This window comes from Oncorhynchus tshawytscha, linkage group LG18, assembly GCF_018296145.1.
Source record: "Oncorhynchus tshawytscha isolate Ot180627B linkage group LG18, Otsh_v2.0, whole genome shotgun sequence".
Lineage (NCBI taxonomy): Eukaryota > Metazoa > Chordata > Actinopteri > Salmoniformes > Salmonidae > Oncorhynchus > Oncorhynchus tshawytscha.
This window is the reverse complement of record NC_056446.1, coordinates 21,472,865-21,488,491: the sequence shown is the minus strand read 5'-3', so window position 1 is coordinate 21,488,491 and position 15,627 is coordinate 21,472,865. Positions and strand designations below refer to the sequence as shown.

The window sequence follows — 15,627 nt, the reverse complement described above, 5'->3', positions numbered from 1 at the left end:
GGCTTAAATATCCTTATTTAATCTACACTGATTGAAGTGGATTTAACAAGTGACATCAATAAGGGATCACAGCTTTCAGCTAGATTCACCTGGTCAGTCTGTGTCATGGAAAGAGCAGGTGTTCCTAATGTTTTGTGAACTCAGTGTACTATATTCATACCAGTATGCATGTATGTACATACTGTATATGTGAGTGTCAATGACCCAATGGAAGATTACAGAAGACTCCTCTTTTCCACAGTGACATGAATTCCTCGGTTAACTAGCTGTGTGACGTGGACATAAGCTCTTTTACAGCTAAAGCCAATTTACCCCCCCACCAGATTACAATAGAGCTGTCTGGCCAAGCCCCAGAGACACAGGCCTCTCTTCCTCTCGGTTACTCCCAGGAATCTGCTTGACCCAGGGGACAGAGGGAGAGGGGGGTGGGGTGGGCTGGTAGAGGAGAGGTGGATGAATCCTACTCATCAGAGCAAGATATCCACAGACCTTTGCAAACTTCGAGAACGAGAATTCTAAAGGCTTCTGTAGATGGCGGTAGAGAAAGAAGGGTTTTTAGTAGGTTTAGGGTTAGGAATGAGGATATTGAAGGTTTGAGGTATTGGTTAGCTCAGGTATTCATTTTTTTAAAGTCCTAAATAAAAAACAACAACATGCAAATGAAGATACACATTGATGGGGAAACATAGACACTAACATACACTAACATACACTAACATACACACAGAACAACGAGGGTGTTGGCATCCTCTTTATTTCCATTGTAGCCAGTAGCTGTCTGTGTTTTATTTAAATAAAATAATGAATATACTGTTGTCGTTTTTTTAAAGCCCTTTGGGATGAGGTATCATTTTCCCCATCTTGAGTTAGACATGTTTCCCAGTTGCACACTAGCTACATTGCACAGCAAAAAAAGAGAGGAAAGTTATGCAGAAAACCCATAAGATCCACAACAGCAAAAAAAGATAACCATATAAATGCACAACAGACCATATAAATTGACAACAGACAATAGATAAACAGTCTAGGAGTAAAGGTATTGGTCAGCCAACTTGCATGTGCAGTATGGTAGCCACCCAATCTTCATAATGATACACTAACAACTTGCACAGATGATTACCCACCCAATCTCCTATAGTTATAATACCATGCACTAAACATGCACTTCCTCCACTCTCTTGTACATACATACACATGCCAGGTACAATGCATTCAGAAAGTATTCAGACCCCTTGACTTTTTCCACATTTTGTTACATTACAGCCTTATTCTAAAAGGAATTAAACTGTTTTCCCCCCTCATCAATCTACACACAATACCCCATAATGACAAAGCAAATACGGGTTTTCATATATATATATATTTTTTAATATATTAAAAATAAAAAACTTAAATATCACAATTACATAAGTATTCAGACCCTTTACTCAGTACTTTGTTGAAGCACCTTTGGCAGTGATTACAGCCTCGAGTCTTCTTGGGTATGACGCTACAAGCTTGGCACATCTGTATTTTGGGAGTTTCTCCCATTCTTCACTGAAGATCCTCTCAATCTCTGTCAGGTTGGATGGGGAGCGTCGCTGCACAGCTATTTTCAGGTCTCTACAGAGATGTTCGATCGGGTTCAAGTCCGGGCTCTGGCTGGGCCACTCAAGGACATTCAGAGACTTGTCCTGAAGCCACTTCTGTATTGTCTTGGCTGTGTGCTTAGGGTCGTTGTCCTGTTGGAAGGTGAACCTTCGCCCCAGCCTGAGATCCTGAGCACTCTGGAGCAGGTTTTCATCAAGTATCTGTCTGTACTTTCCTCTTTCACTTTCATCTTTCCCTCGATCCTGACTAGTCTCCCAAGTCCCTGCCGCTGAAAAATATCCCCACAGCATGGTGCTGCCACCACCAAGCTTCACTGTAGGGATGGTGCCAGGTTTCCTCCAGACGTGATGCTTGGCATTCAGGCCAAAGAGTTCAATCTCAGTTTCCTCAGACCAGGGAATCTTGTTTCTCATGGTCTGAGAGTCCTTTAGGTGCCTTTTGGCAAACTCCAAGCGGGGTGTCATGTGCCTTTTACTGAGGAGAAGCTTCCGTCTGGCCACTCTACCATAAAGGCCTGATAGGTGGAGTGCTTGAGAGATGGTTGTCATTCTGGAAGGTTCTCCCATCTCCAGAGAACCTCTGGAGCTCTGTCAGTGACCATCGGGTTCTTGGTCACCTCTCTGACCAAGGCACTTCTCTCCCGATTGTTCAGTTTGGCCAGCTCTAGGAAGAGTCTTAGTGGTTCCGAACTTCTTCCATTTAAGAATGATGGAGGCCACTGTGTTCTTGGGGACCTTCAATGCTGCAGAAATTTGTTGGTACCCTTCTCCAGATATGTGTCCCGAAACAATCCTGTCTCGGAGCTCTATGAACAATTCCTTTGACCTCATTGCTTGGTTTTTGCTCTGCCATTCACTGTCAACTGTGAGACCTTATCTAGACAGGTGTGTGCCTTTCCAAATCATGTCCAATTAATTGAATTTACCACAGGTGGACTCCAATCAAGTTGTAGAAACATCTGAAGGATGATCAATGGAAGCAGGATGCAACTGAGCTCAATTTAGAGTCTCATAGCAAAGGGTCTGAATACTTAGTAAATAAGGTATTTCTGTTTTCTATTTTTAGTACATTTGAATAATGTTTTAAAAAAAAATGTTTTGTAACTTTGTCATTATGGAGTATTGTGTGTAGATTGATGAGGGAAAATGTATTTTATCAAGTTTAGTATTAGGCTGTAAACGTAAATAAATGTGAAAAAAGTCAAGGGGTCTGAATTCTTGTGTTCGTGTATGTGTTTATTATGTACTTTAGGGCAGGTCTGTATGGCAGAGGGGGCTTGCAGCTAGTCTGTGTGTTCCATGTAGACAAGTAATACTGCCACAAATAGAATTGAGAACAGCCCCTGTACTGTAAAACAACTATTTATTCCTCAATAATGCTCCTCCAGTAGTTCCCTTACTCATCACGCAATGAAATATAAATCCTCTTTGGTATACGTTTCTGGAAGATTCTTCAATTGAAATAATTTAATATGTAAAATACCATTTACAATGCTACAAAAATAAATAAGCATTTGCATCACTACATCAGCATTGAGTTAAACAAAGAAAAGTACAAAATGGTGGTGGAGTTTTGGTTGGAAACGTTGCAGCTGCTGAGCAGTTTGGGAGTCCCTGTGGTTGTGTTGTGGTCTTTTTAAGGTCTTGTCTTCGACCAGGACCCCAAAGTAAGGAGACAGAGCACAGACTCTACATGAAGAGCAGCGATCTTCTTTCATTGTAAAAAGACAACCAACACCCTCCTCCTACCCCCATCCCTCCATACCCAAACCTTACCAAATCCCAGAATACAAACCTCACCAAATCCCCCTCCCCCCACACACACACACACAAATTGGTCACAAATCACATCCTCGAAACATCCTGCAGGGGCAGTGGTGTGGTGGAATCCCATTTGACTTTTGAACTTTCACCCCTGAACCCCCCTATCTCCTCTGCCTTTTCACCCCACGGTCCTCGTGTTGGTCTGACAGAGGCTTCCTCCATCCTCTCCACCTTCTCCTTACTCCCTTTTCGCTCTTCCCTTTTTCTGCTGCTTCTGCCCATTTTCCTCTACCTCCTGTAGCTTGTTGTAGCCGTTGGTTTCCATGGAGACACCGTTAGTGACGGGCTTGGCCGCTTTGTGGGCAAGACGTGGGGTGCGTCGGTAGGTCTGGTAGTAAAAGTTGCCGAATAGGATGATGAAGGTGACGGCGTAGCCAATCAGGGCCCACTGCATCCAGGCAGGGAATGGGCAGCCAGTGTAGAGGGAGTGGCCGGCATGGCCAATGGTCACATGGAACTGGATCTGTGACGTACACAAAACACACAACAGACCTGACATGTTCAATCCAAATGTAATAATCCCAATATAATCCGTGATGAATGAGTCAGACCACACACTCCAACAATGGAATATATTTTGACATGCAAAGATGTGTTTCGGTATCAATCACACACTACCTGAACAGCTGTGCTATGGCCACAGCAAGAGGGAGACTTACCATCTGAATAATGGTCAGGTATTTCTTCCACCAGAGGAATTTCTGGATCTTGGGTCCGAAAGCGGCCAGGCCATAGTACCCATACATCAGGACATGGATGGATGAGTTTATTCCTGCTCCGAAGAACGCTGTGAGGGGGTTAAAGGATAAAGGTATTTCCAAGGGGATACAAGTCAGGCTGCTTATGAGTGGCTAGCATGCTATTTCAGAACAGTATGATAGTGAAGGGTAGAGATGAACCTGGTATATCCAGGTGGGAACATTTAATCACCCACCCTACACAAATGCATGAACACACACACACAATACGCCAATGTACCCCCCAGGTACTCACATTGTCCTCCAGGGACCCACTTGATTCCGATCCACCAGAGGATGAACATGGTGCAGTGATGGTAGACATGGAGGAAGCTGACCTGGTTGATCTTCTTCCTCAGGATGAAGAACACTGTGTCCAGATACTCCACTCCCTTAGAGATGTAGTACCACCACAGAGCCGACGCTATCTGCCAACGGGAAGAGGGAGGGAGCTTTAACACAAGATTACATCATTGGTGCTCAAAACCATCTGGTTTCAGAGACACGAGTCTCAAAGACAATAAAGATTCCCAATTTCCTGAAACACTTTAAAGAGGATTCTGTAGGTTTCTATGGATTCCATTGGGTTGGGATTATGGAGATCAAAAGGTAGCCACCTTGCTTTTCACACACACTCTCATCATCATGCATCCTCTACACACATATGTATCAAGGACACACACATGCACACACCCACATGCACACACATGTGCATGTAACCTACAGGTGTAGTTTTCAGTGTAAGGTAACACTGACATTGTACTGAAGAGACTATACTGAGATAGAGTGTAGTGTAAGGTGGGACCAGGAGTATTGTGAAAAATAGTTATTTTCACACGTTATTTCAGTATCTATTCAATTTGAATGCTCAGACGGTGATTGGATCATCTGCCTAATTTTAAAGTCAGAGTCAACAATGTTAGCGTCAACTCCGTCCATAGGGGATTGGTGATGACAATGAAAGGGGTCATTGATGAATGACATGGCATGTTAGCCTGCATGCGGTCTGGTAGAGAAAGTGGCTTGATAAGGGGTTGGTACAGTAAAATCTGATAACTGAGATTAACTGAGGGATGTATCAGGCTTGTTGCTGGCTTGTTCCCTATAGGGAAAGTAGAGCTCAACCTCTTGTATGTCAGACTATCTATGGGACAAAGTAGCCTGTCATTATCCATTACCAACCTCCCGCCAACATACTCTCTCTCTGTCGTATCCCTTTATAATTCACACACACACACACACACACACACACACACACACACACACACACACACACACACACACACACACACACACACACACACACACACACACACACACACACACACACACACACACACACACACACACACACACACACACAGTGCTCTGAGTGTCACTCTTATCCCTCAGTAATGCCATCATGCCATGGGCGGGGACAGAAGTGGTGAGACCTAATAACTCCTCCCCTTTATGTTAAAGGTCACACCCCCTCTGTCCTGGAATCACCGTAGATCTATCTCTGACATTCTCCTACTCTCCCTCTCTCTTTTTTCTTGCACACATACACACACACACATAGAGTAATAGTCGACAATAAGATTACAGCACGGCTGCTTAGACTTACAGTGAACCACATGCTGCTAAAGCTGAACCTCATTCTACACCTCAAATACAGAGACCCAGCCTGTATCAATAAGAAATGGGTAGAAGGCTAACATGTCTGGTCTTTTCTGGCTTATGAACAGAATGACCAGACAAGCTCTAGCTCTTGGTCTTTCCACCAAATCGATTGCAAGAGTGTACAGATGTACTATCTTAATTTGACCAGTTTCTTACAGCAGGAAAATAATGCTGCTGCAGCAAGAAATGTGAATTATTATGTGGATGATAATTCATGGACATTTTAGTAGGTGTTGTTACATTTTACATTTGGGAAATCAAGTCTGAAATGTTTAAGTGGAAATTACAAACTTTAGAAGCCTTTTTTAAATCGTGAATGCAATGGGGTTTTTTGAAAGCTCTCTTGTCATAACTCTCCTGTGGTGATCTGAAGGATCAGGTAACAGTGGGTCCGCTCTACAGCGTGCTCTCTCTCGTAGAGGGGGAGAGCTGGAAGTCGGCTGTTTTATGGTGGTCATAAAATATGCTGCCTCTGTGCTCTGTTGTGTTCGAGATTGGAATGTAAACTGTGGAACACAGAGAGACCCATGGACATCAAAAGTTTGAATAATTAAACAATATTTATATTTTTGAGAATGTGGGAATGTTCCGTGGGTAATTAAAGAACGTGGGAATGTTCCGTGGGTTCGCGCCCAGGCTCTGTCGTAACGCACAATTGGCCTAGCGTCAGGAGGTTTTGGCCGGTAGGGAAATCCTTGTCTCATCGCGCACCAGCGACTCCTGTGGTGGGCCGGGCGCAGTGCGCGCTAACCAAGGTTGCCAGGTACACGGTTTCCTCTGACACATTGGTGCGGCTGGCTTCCGGGTTGGATGGCGCTGTGTTAAGAAGCAGTGCGGCTTGGTTGTGTATCGGAGGACAAATACACTTTCAGACTTCCAACCTTTGTCTCTCCCGAGCCTGTACGGGAGTTGTAGCGATGAGACAAGATAGTAGCTACTAAACAATTGGATACCATGATACCATGAAATTGGGGAGAAAAAAAGGGTAAAATAATGTTGTTTTAAAAAAAATTGTTTTATTCTGTGACATCACGGAAAGGTAGTAGGACAAGGAGGACGATAAGGATATCTGTGCTTGTCCACACTTCCCAGTTATGAGGTTTGCATCTAACTGTTGTGTAGAATGAATGACTGAGTATAATGGTACCCAAGTGAACACAGACATTGGGTGGGAATGATGAAACACCCCCTTTTCTACCCCAAGTATATAAACCCCTGTGACGAAATTCACTTGGTCTTGGACTTGATCCCCACGTTGAAATGGCTACAATTCTATTACCAAAGGACAAGACCATACAGCGTGGAGCGTTGGCGACACGGCTGGAAATGGTTCAACTCTGAGACTATCGATCACTACAGAATAAGAGCAAATCCTAGACATAGAATTACTAGTCTGCAGCTGGAAATTACGAGAATAACAACAACCGCAGAAGCATCTATTCTATGCAACAACCATCTGTATGCCTGACGTGTCATTACAACAGGCACTATCCAGAGCCGCTGAGAAAGCGACAACTACGAAAGACATTGTGACTCCTGGGGAAGTTAACCAGAGACTCTCTGATGAACTGACTCTCCAGCAGACGGACCGGCGATTCCAACAAAGAAAACAACAACGACATACGGGAGTAAATATATACGTTGAAATTATTTTTGAATGAGCGGCCATTCAGGTGCTTAGGATTAGCATTTCAATGAATACAATAATCAACTGTGTGTAGTCAATCCATTTTGTCTGTCCCGCTTTTTATCTGTCACCACCTCTTTCCATTATCTACCAAGCCGTCATACCGGTTTAGCCCACTAGGGACTTATCAATGCATTGTGTTAGTAACTATATTGTTTGTTTATGTATTTCTGTGATTTGTTTAGTAAATAAATAATTAAGCCAATATGTACATCGCAGATTCAGTTTCGAGACTAGGGTTCGAGCAGATATCCAAGGGTTTGCGACATTCATTAATGAGAACTGATGAGGTAATAATGATACATTAATAGAAGACTAATCGATAAGATATGAAAATATCTTAAGAGTCGATTTGGGAAATAGAGACTCTATAAACATTTTCCGGTGGTGCCCCGACTTCCTAGTTAATTCAAGTTTACATGATTAGTTTAATCACGCAATAATAATTACACATAGAATTGATTTGATAAAATAAGTCTTCACATTTAATGATAGTCACAGACACGACACTCTGCAACAACAGAGTGATCAAATTAAGAGTATGTCTGTAGTGTGTCAAGTTTGCTCACCCTGACTTCGTTGACGTCGTTGGAATAGCTGACAGGTTGACATAGGTAGCTGTATCCCGCTGCTCTCGCACCCAGGAGGAGCTGAGGACCACAGGGATACAATGTTAGGGACACAACGTTAAGTACACAACGTTTGGGGTAGTCCCTTTCCTCTAGACCACAGATACACAACACCAGTCCTCAAGGGCCACAGAGACCAATTTACACCTGGGTGAATGGACGTGTGAAAGAAATTTCCAGGGAGAAATGAAAACCACCAGTACTGTAGCCTTTGAGGATTGGAGTTGTGCCCTAGACCCTGTATCCTCTGTGCCTACAGTTCTAAAAAGACTATATAGATGTAACTGTAGAGGATGTTTGACAGGTGCAGTGCTGGGTATGGTATGGGAGTATGGTATTGAGTTCAGGCAGGGTTGGTATATGGCATGCTACATCATCCATTTGGTGATGGTTCAACCTTGCCCACCAATACATTAACTGGAGCAGGTGTCATATTGCTATCAACTTTAAAGCCCTTTCCAATCTGTAGACACTGACACTGGGACTGGGAATCATAAAGACCATGGCCTGAAATTAAATGGAACATTTCTTGAATTACTTTTGTTGAAAAAGGAAAGGAGCTGGTTACCTCTTTGGCGATGTAAAAGTTGAGTATCACCATACTGAAGTTGTACACTATGAGAGTCTTCCTTAGCTGGAAAGGCTCGCGATTCTGCATGTACTTAGGCCCCGCCCACAGGAAGAGCAGGTACAGGCAGCTGATGGCCAGGGTGGGGGCGGGCGATGACATCATTGGCCATTTCTCCACCCGCTTGTCTGGAAGAGGGACAGGAGAGGAAAGGGGTAATGTCAGAACCGGTCATTATAACAGACACTCACATGTAAGACCACATATTGTATGAATGTAAGACTACATAATGTTGCACCAATGGTGTGTGGGGGATATACTCAACTCTAGTTCCATATTGCGCTAATAGTGTATTGTATTGCACACACACACACACACACACACACACACACACTGTTAGTGCACGTAGCCTACAGGTGTAGCTTTCAGTGTAAGGTAACACTGACAATGAACTGAAGACAGACTGAGATAGAGTTTAGTGTAGATAGGTGGGACTGGAGTATTGTAAAAATAGTTATTTGAAAAAGTTATTTAAATATCTATTCAATTTGAATGCTGAGACAGTGATTGACCCACACACACAGCATAGGCAGACATATGGACAACCATAGGAGTTACAGTGCTTATGTGTTGTTGGAGGGTGCTGTGTAGGTTAGTCAAATGAAAAGAAGGAGACTTTTTCTAGGTTAGTCAAACAAACATGAAAAATAACATTCTAACAGTCACATGACACAGTCAACAGTAGTATGTAAAGTACCACTCAAAAGTTTGGACACACCTACTCATTCAAGGGTTTTTCTTTATTTGGACTATTTTCTACATTGTAGAATAATAGTGAAGACATCAAAATGATGAAATAACACATGGAATCATGTAGTACCCAAAAAAGTGTTAACCAAATCAAAATATATTTTATATTTGAGATTCTTCAAAATAGCCACCCTTTGCCTTGATGACAGCTTTGCACACTCTTGACATTCTCTCAGCCAGCTTCACCTGGAATTATTTTCCAACAGTCTTGAAGGAGTTCCCACATATGCTGAGCACTTGTTGGCTGCTTTCCCTTCACTCTGCAGTCCAACTCATCCCAAACAATCTCAATTGGAATGAGGTCGGGTGATTGTGGAGGCCAGGTCATCTGATTCAGCACTCCATCACTCTTCTTCTTCGTCAAATAACCCTTACACAGCCTGGAGGTGTCTTGGGTCATGGTCCTGTTGAAAAACAAATGATAGTCCCACTAAGCACAAACCAGATGGGATGGTGTATTGCTACAGAATGCTGAGGTAGCCATGCTGGTTAAGTGTGCCTTGAATTCTAAATAAATCACAGATGGTGTCACCAGCAAAGAACCCCCACACCATTACACCTCCTCCTCCATGCTTCATGGTGTGAACTACACATGTGGAGATCATCTGTTCACCTACTCTGCATCTCACTAAGACACGGCAGTTGGAACCAAATATCTCAAATTTGGACTCATCAGACCAAAGGACAGATTTCCACCGGTCTAATGTCCATTGCTCATGTTTCTTCGCCCAAGCAAGTCTCTTCTTATTATTGGTGTCCTTTAGTAGTGGTTTCTTTGCAGCAAATCGACCATGAAGCCCTGATTCATGCAGTCTCCTTGATGTTGAGATGTCTGTTACTTGATCTCCGTGAAGTATTTATTTGGGCTGCAATTTCTGTGGCTGGTAACTCTAATGAACTGATCCTCTGCAGCAGAGGTAACTCTGGGTCTTCCTTTCCTGTGGCAGTCCTCATGAGAGCCAGTTTCATCATAGTGCTTGATGGTTTTTGTGACTGCACTTGAAGAAACTTTCAAAATGTCAGAAATTTTCCGGATTGACTGACCTTCATGTCTTAAAGTAATGATGGACTGTCGTTTCTCTTTGCTTATTTGAGCTGTTCTTGCAATAATATGGACTTAGTCTTTTACCAAACAGGGCTATCTTCTGTATACCATCCCTTCTTTGTCACAACACAACTGATTCGCTCAAACGCATTAATAAGGAAAGAAATTCCACAAATGAACTTTTAACAAGGCACACCTGTTAATTGAAATGCATTCCAGGTGACTACCTCATGAAGCTGTTTGAGAGAATGCCAAGAGTGTGCAAAGCTGTCATCAAGGCAAAGGGCGTCTACTTTGAAGAATCACAAATATAAAATATATTTTGATTTGTTGAATACTTTTTTGGTTACTACATGATTCCTTATGTGTTATTTCATAGTTTTGATGTCTTTACCATTATTCTACAATGTAGAATATAGTAAAAAATAAAGAAAAACTCTTGAATGAGTTGGGGTGTCAAAACGTTTGACTGGTACTGTATGTGTGTGTGGTGTATCTGGGTTTGTGTGCATGTGTGTGGTTACATTAGCAGACTGCCCCTGCTATGTGAGAGAAGAGAGATCAACACTAACTCACCTGCTATAGTAAGGCTCCATCTGTAGAACTCTACCGTGTCATTCATAAAGTGGGTGAGAGCTTCCATGACTGCGTCTGGATTTGGTCTTGCTTATGCTGCAGTGAGAGATAGAGGAGAAACTTTATGGCAGACTACTTGAGCTCACTTTTAAGCGAGTTCATCTGGAAAAGGAGCAGGTGCGTTAGCGTAAAGAAAGCTAGACAAGAAATGTAATTAGCCCCTTTAGATAGTTGAAAACCTTAACATAACATTTGGTTCTAATGTAAAGGATGTCACTTTCTCCTGATGCGGCTCAAACCGAGGCTCGAACCCAGGACCTGTGCCTTGCAAGCACGCGTGACTGCCCTCCTGAAGTGTCTTACCAGTCGCCGCCATGCAAAACACTAGCTATCCACTAGTGCAAGTGGGGACACTTCACTCTAAAGGAGTAGGTTTCACACATCCCCCATGTGCCGCACTAAGTTTTCATGCTGCCCATCAAGTTCAAAACCTGAGTTTGCCAAACTCTGCACATGCAACACCAAATGGTAAGAACATTCCCTGGTCTAAACTGTTTGTGCAGGGTTTATTTCCAGCATCACACTAATTGCACAGATCTGAAAGAGGACTGAACAACTGATCAGTGTTTGTCCGACCATTAATAAGGCGGGGTGCCTCCTCAACCCCCTACACAGCTGTCACTGTTCGAGGCACTAGCTAGCTGCTGGTAATGCTAACATGCATAAGAGACCTGTGAGAGACCTGGCCGGTCGCTGCCATAAAAGCAGTTTAAGTTCATTACGGAGGATAAGAGATGAGAGATCAATGTTCATAAGAGGGTCTCTCTCTCTCTTTCTGTCTCCACACACATGGCTGTAGGTCTATATGTGTGTGGTTATCCCATCCCTAGGGTTACCCATTCTGCAACAAGATTAGGAAATAAAACACTGATTAAAAAGTTGACAAATGTGTGCGTCACGTTCTGACCTTAGTTCTTTTATTATGTCTTTGTTTTAGTATGGCCAGGGCGTGAGTTGGGTGGGTTGTCTATGTTCTTTTTTCTATAATTTGGGATTTTCTGTGTTTGGCCTGGTATGGTTCTCAATCAGAGGCAGCTGTCAATCGTTGTCCCTGATTGAGAATCATACTTAGGTAGCCTGGTTTCACTTTTGAGTTGTGGGTGTTTATTTTCTATTCTGTGTTTTGTTGCACCATTCAGGGCTGTTCGTTTGTTGTGTATTGTTTTTGTTTCAGTATTCATTCTTTATTAAATTACAATGAATACTTACCACGCAGCACCTTGGTCCTCTCTTTCTCCCGACGACAACCGTTACAGTGTGCCACTCTAGCATGATTTGAGTTGATGCATAACATATGAGCTATGGAGAACAACATTACATAATTGCAGCATAGGCCTATCCCTATCCATCTTACAACAGGTGTCCATTTATTCATCTATTATTCATCCCGTGGATCAGTTCAATAACAGTCGCCACAGATGAGAATGCAGAGGCCTAAAGATGTTCCTCTTGTTTTTATTACTTTGTTAGTACTTTTATTTGATATTTTATGACATGAAGCACTTTGATACTTTTATTGAAAAGCAATATACAAATAAAGTTAATGTTATATTATTATAATAACATGCACTAAAGAACCATACACTAGAACCATCTCATGTGCATATAGATCATGTTAGGCCTAATGAATTTGTGAAAATGTATTGGGAAGTTTGGGGGACCCTGAAAAAACATATGCATTCACGGACAATGGGGGTTTAGTTTTGTTTTCAAAACGGAAGAGGAAAGGAGATGATGGAAGGAGAAAAAACGTCACCCAGCGAATAGACCCGGTCGCCCATGGAAACGGGCATGATCGCGCACAAAGACCCCGGGCGTGTCAGCAGGTTTCGGGCGGAGCACTCAAGAGGCTTAAATCCAATTGATCTACGAGCTTAGATGTAAGTGCAAATGCCGGACGACCCACATTCGCAGGGCGACAGGGGATTGTCAAAATGTGGTTGATTGAACAGGGGAAATTATGTGGTTAACAATTCATACAAAAACTTTAGTAGGACACCCATTCGTAGGAAAATATAATGAAAATAGTCTCTAAACACTTTATAGACACATTTTATAGGCTGTATCCAGTGCGTTCGTTCCTATGTGCCACCCATCTTATTCTAACAACGTGCTAGCCTACTACACGTTTCTTTCCGCCAAGTCTATTTACGGGCTACATAATTGCCATCTGTCATCCACGCTCACATAGAAGTTCACCGTTTTTTAAGGAGGAGGGAGTAGGCCTAATGGAATAAAAGTAATGAACGAACGAAACAGAATGTAACGGTTCAATTCCTCAAAGCAGCTCATGACTAATTAAACAAGACTAAGCCTACACTTTCCAAGGTTGTGCACTAATATGTTCCCCAAATGTCCTATATAAAGACTGATAGCCTAAGCACACGGTTTTTATTTCGGTATTAACCATTTCATTATAATGGAGAAAAAATACATATCTACATACCTTCTCGAGATGTAGGTGCGTGTAATGACATCCGGTGCAATGTGATGCCCAACACCTCTAAATTACCGTATTCTGCCGTTATAGCTGTTGATCTCCAACACTGCTGGACAATTCGACATCAACCCCGAATTAGGCAAAAACTACAAAATGCAAGCGGAAATCATGCATGAGTTCCGTGCTCGGTGCTCAGGCTCATCTTCTCTGTTTTCGATCTTCAGGATACACGACGAGACTGATGGCACTGCGCATGCGGTTCTTGCACTCCAGGGACCGCTACACTGACTGGAAAGACTGATGGCCCCTTTGCTTGATAGAGATAATCAACTTCCACCCTGTCCCCTTATTCAGCCCCTTCAAGTGATAGGAGAATGGGGAAGCCACTAGAAATGGCTTCCCTCGCTAGAAGCATGTGTTTCAGACATAAGGAAGTGGATGGCTGCAAAATTTCTACTTTTAAACTCGGACAAAACAGAGATGCTTGTTCTAGGTCCCAAGAAACAAAGAGATCTTCTGTTGAATCTGACAATTAATCTTAATGATTGTACAGTCGTCTCAAATAAAACTGTGAAGGACCTCGGCTTTACTCTGGACCCTGATCTCTCTTTTGAAGAACATATCAAGACCATTTCAAGGACAGCTTTTTTCCATCTACGTAACATTGCAAAAATCAGAAACTTTCTGTCCAAAAATGATGCAGAAAAATTAATCCATGCTTTTGACTACTGCAATGCTCTACTTTCCAGCTACCCGGATAAAGCACTAAATTAACTTCAGTTAGTGCTAAATACAGCTGCTAGAATCCTGACTAGAACCAAAACATTTGATCATATTACTCCAGTGCTAGCCTCCCTACACTGGCTTCCTGTCAAGGCAAGGGCTGATTTCAAGGTTTTACTGCTAACCTACAACGCATTACATGGGCTAGCTCCTACCTATCTCTCTGATTTGGTCCTGCCGTACATACCTACACGTACGCTACGGTCACAAGACGCAGGCCTCCTAATTGTCCCTAGAATTTCTAAGCAAACAGCTGGAGGCAGGGCTTTCTCCTATAGAGCTCAATTTTTATGGTATGGTCTGCCTACCCATGTAAGAGATGCAAACTTGGTCTCAACCTTTAAGTCTTTACTGAAGACTCATCTCTTCAGTGGGTCATATGATTGAGTGTAGTCTGGCCCAGGAGTGGGTAGGTGAACGGAAAGGCTCTGGAGCAACGAACTGCCCTTGCTGTCTCTGCCTGGACGGTTCCCCTCTTTCCACTGGGATTCTCTGCCTCTAAACCTATTACAGTGGCTGAGTCACTGGCTTACTGGGGCTCTTTCATACCGTCCCTGGGAGGGGTGCGTCACTTGAGTGGGTTGAGTCACTGATGTGATCTTCCTGTCTGGGTTGCCCCCCCGGGTTGTGCCGTGGCGGAGATCTTTGTGGGCTATACTCAGCCTTGTCTCAGGATGGTAAGTTGGTGGTTGAAGATATCCCACTAGTGGTGTGGGGGCTGTGCTTTGGCAAAGTGAGTGGGGTTATATCCTTCCTGTTTGGCCCTGTCCGGAGGTGTCCTCGGATGGGGCCACAGTGTCTCCTGACCCCTCCTGTCTCAGCCTCCAGTATTTATGCTGCAGTAGTTTATGTGTCGGGGGGCTAGGGTCAGTTTGTTATATCTGGAGTACTTCTCCTGTCCTATTCGGTGTCCTGTGTGAATTTAAGGGTGCTCTCTCTAATTCTCTCTTTCTCTCTTTCTTTCTCTCTCTCGGAGGACCTGAGCCCTAGGACCATGCCTCAGGACTACCTGACACGATGACTCCTTGCTGTCCCCAGTCCACCTGGTCGTGCTGCTGCTCCAGTTTCAACTGTTCTGCCTTATTATTATTGGACCATGCTGGTCATTTATGAACATTTGAACATCTTGGCCATGTTCTGTTATAATCTCCACCCGGCACAGCCAGAAGAGGACTGGCCACCCCACATAGCCTGGTTCCTCTCTAGGTTTCTTTCTA

At 43.2% G+C, this 15,627-nt stretch overlaps 1 protein-coding gene across 1 annotated transcript; it reads right to left on the bottom strand.

Annotated features, from left to right (window-relative positions):
• Window positions 1–3,038: 3,038 nt before the first annotated feature.
• Window positions 3,039–14,033, bottom strand: LOC112217684 (elongation of very long chain fatty acids protein 4-like). Its single transcript, XM_024378146.2, has 7 exons — window positions 13,634–14,033; window positions 11,128–11,223; window positions 8,697–8,884; window positions 8,069–8,149; window positions 4,407–4,578; window positions 4,073–4,200; window positions 3,039–3,876 (listed from the first exon to the last, which is right to left on the bottom strand). The coding sequence occupies exons 2-7, from the start codon at window positions 11,192–11,194 to the stop codon at window positions 3,592–3,594; spliced, it is 921 nt and encodes a 306-aa protein (XP_024233914.1). The 5' UTR covers window positions 11,195–11,223; window positions 13,634–14,033; the 3' UTR covers window positions 3,039–3,591.
• Between the last annotated feature and the right edge of the window lie 1,594 nt (window positions 14,034–15,627).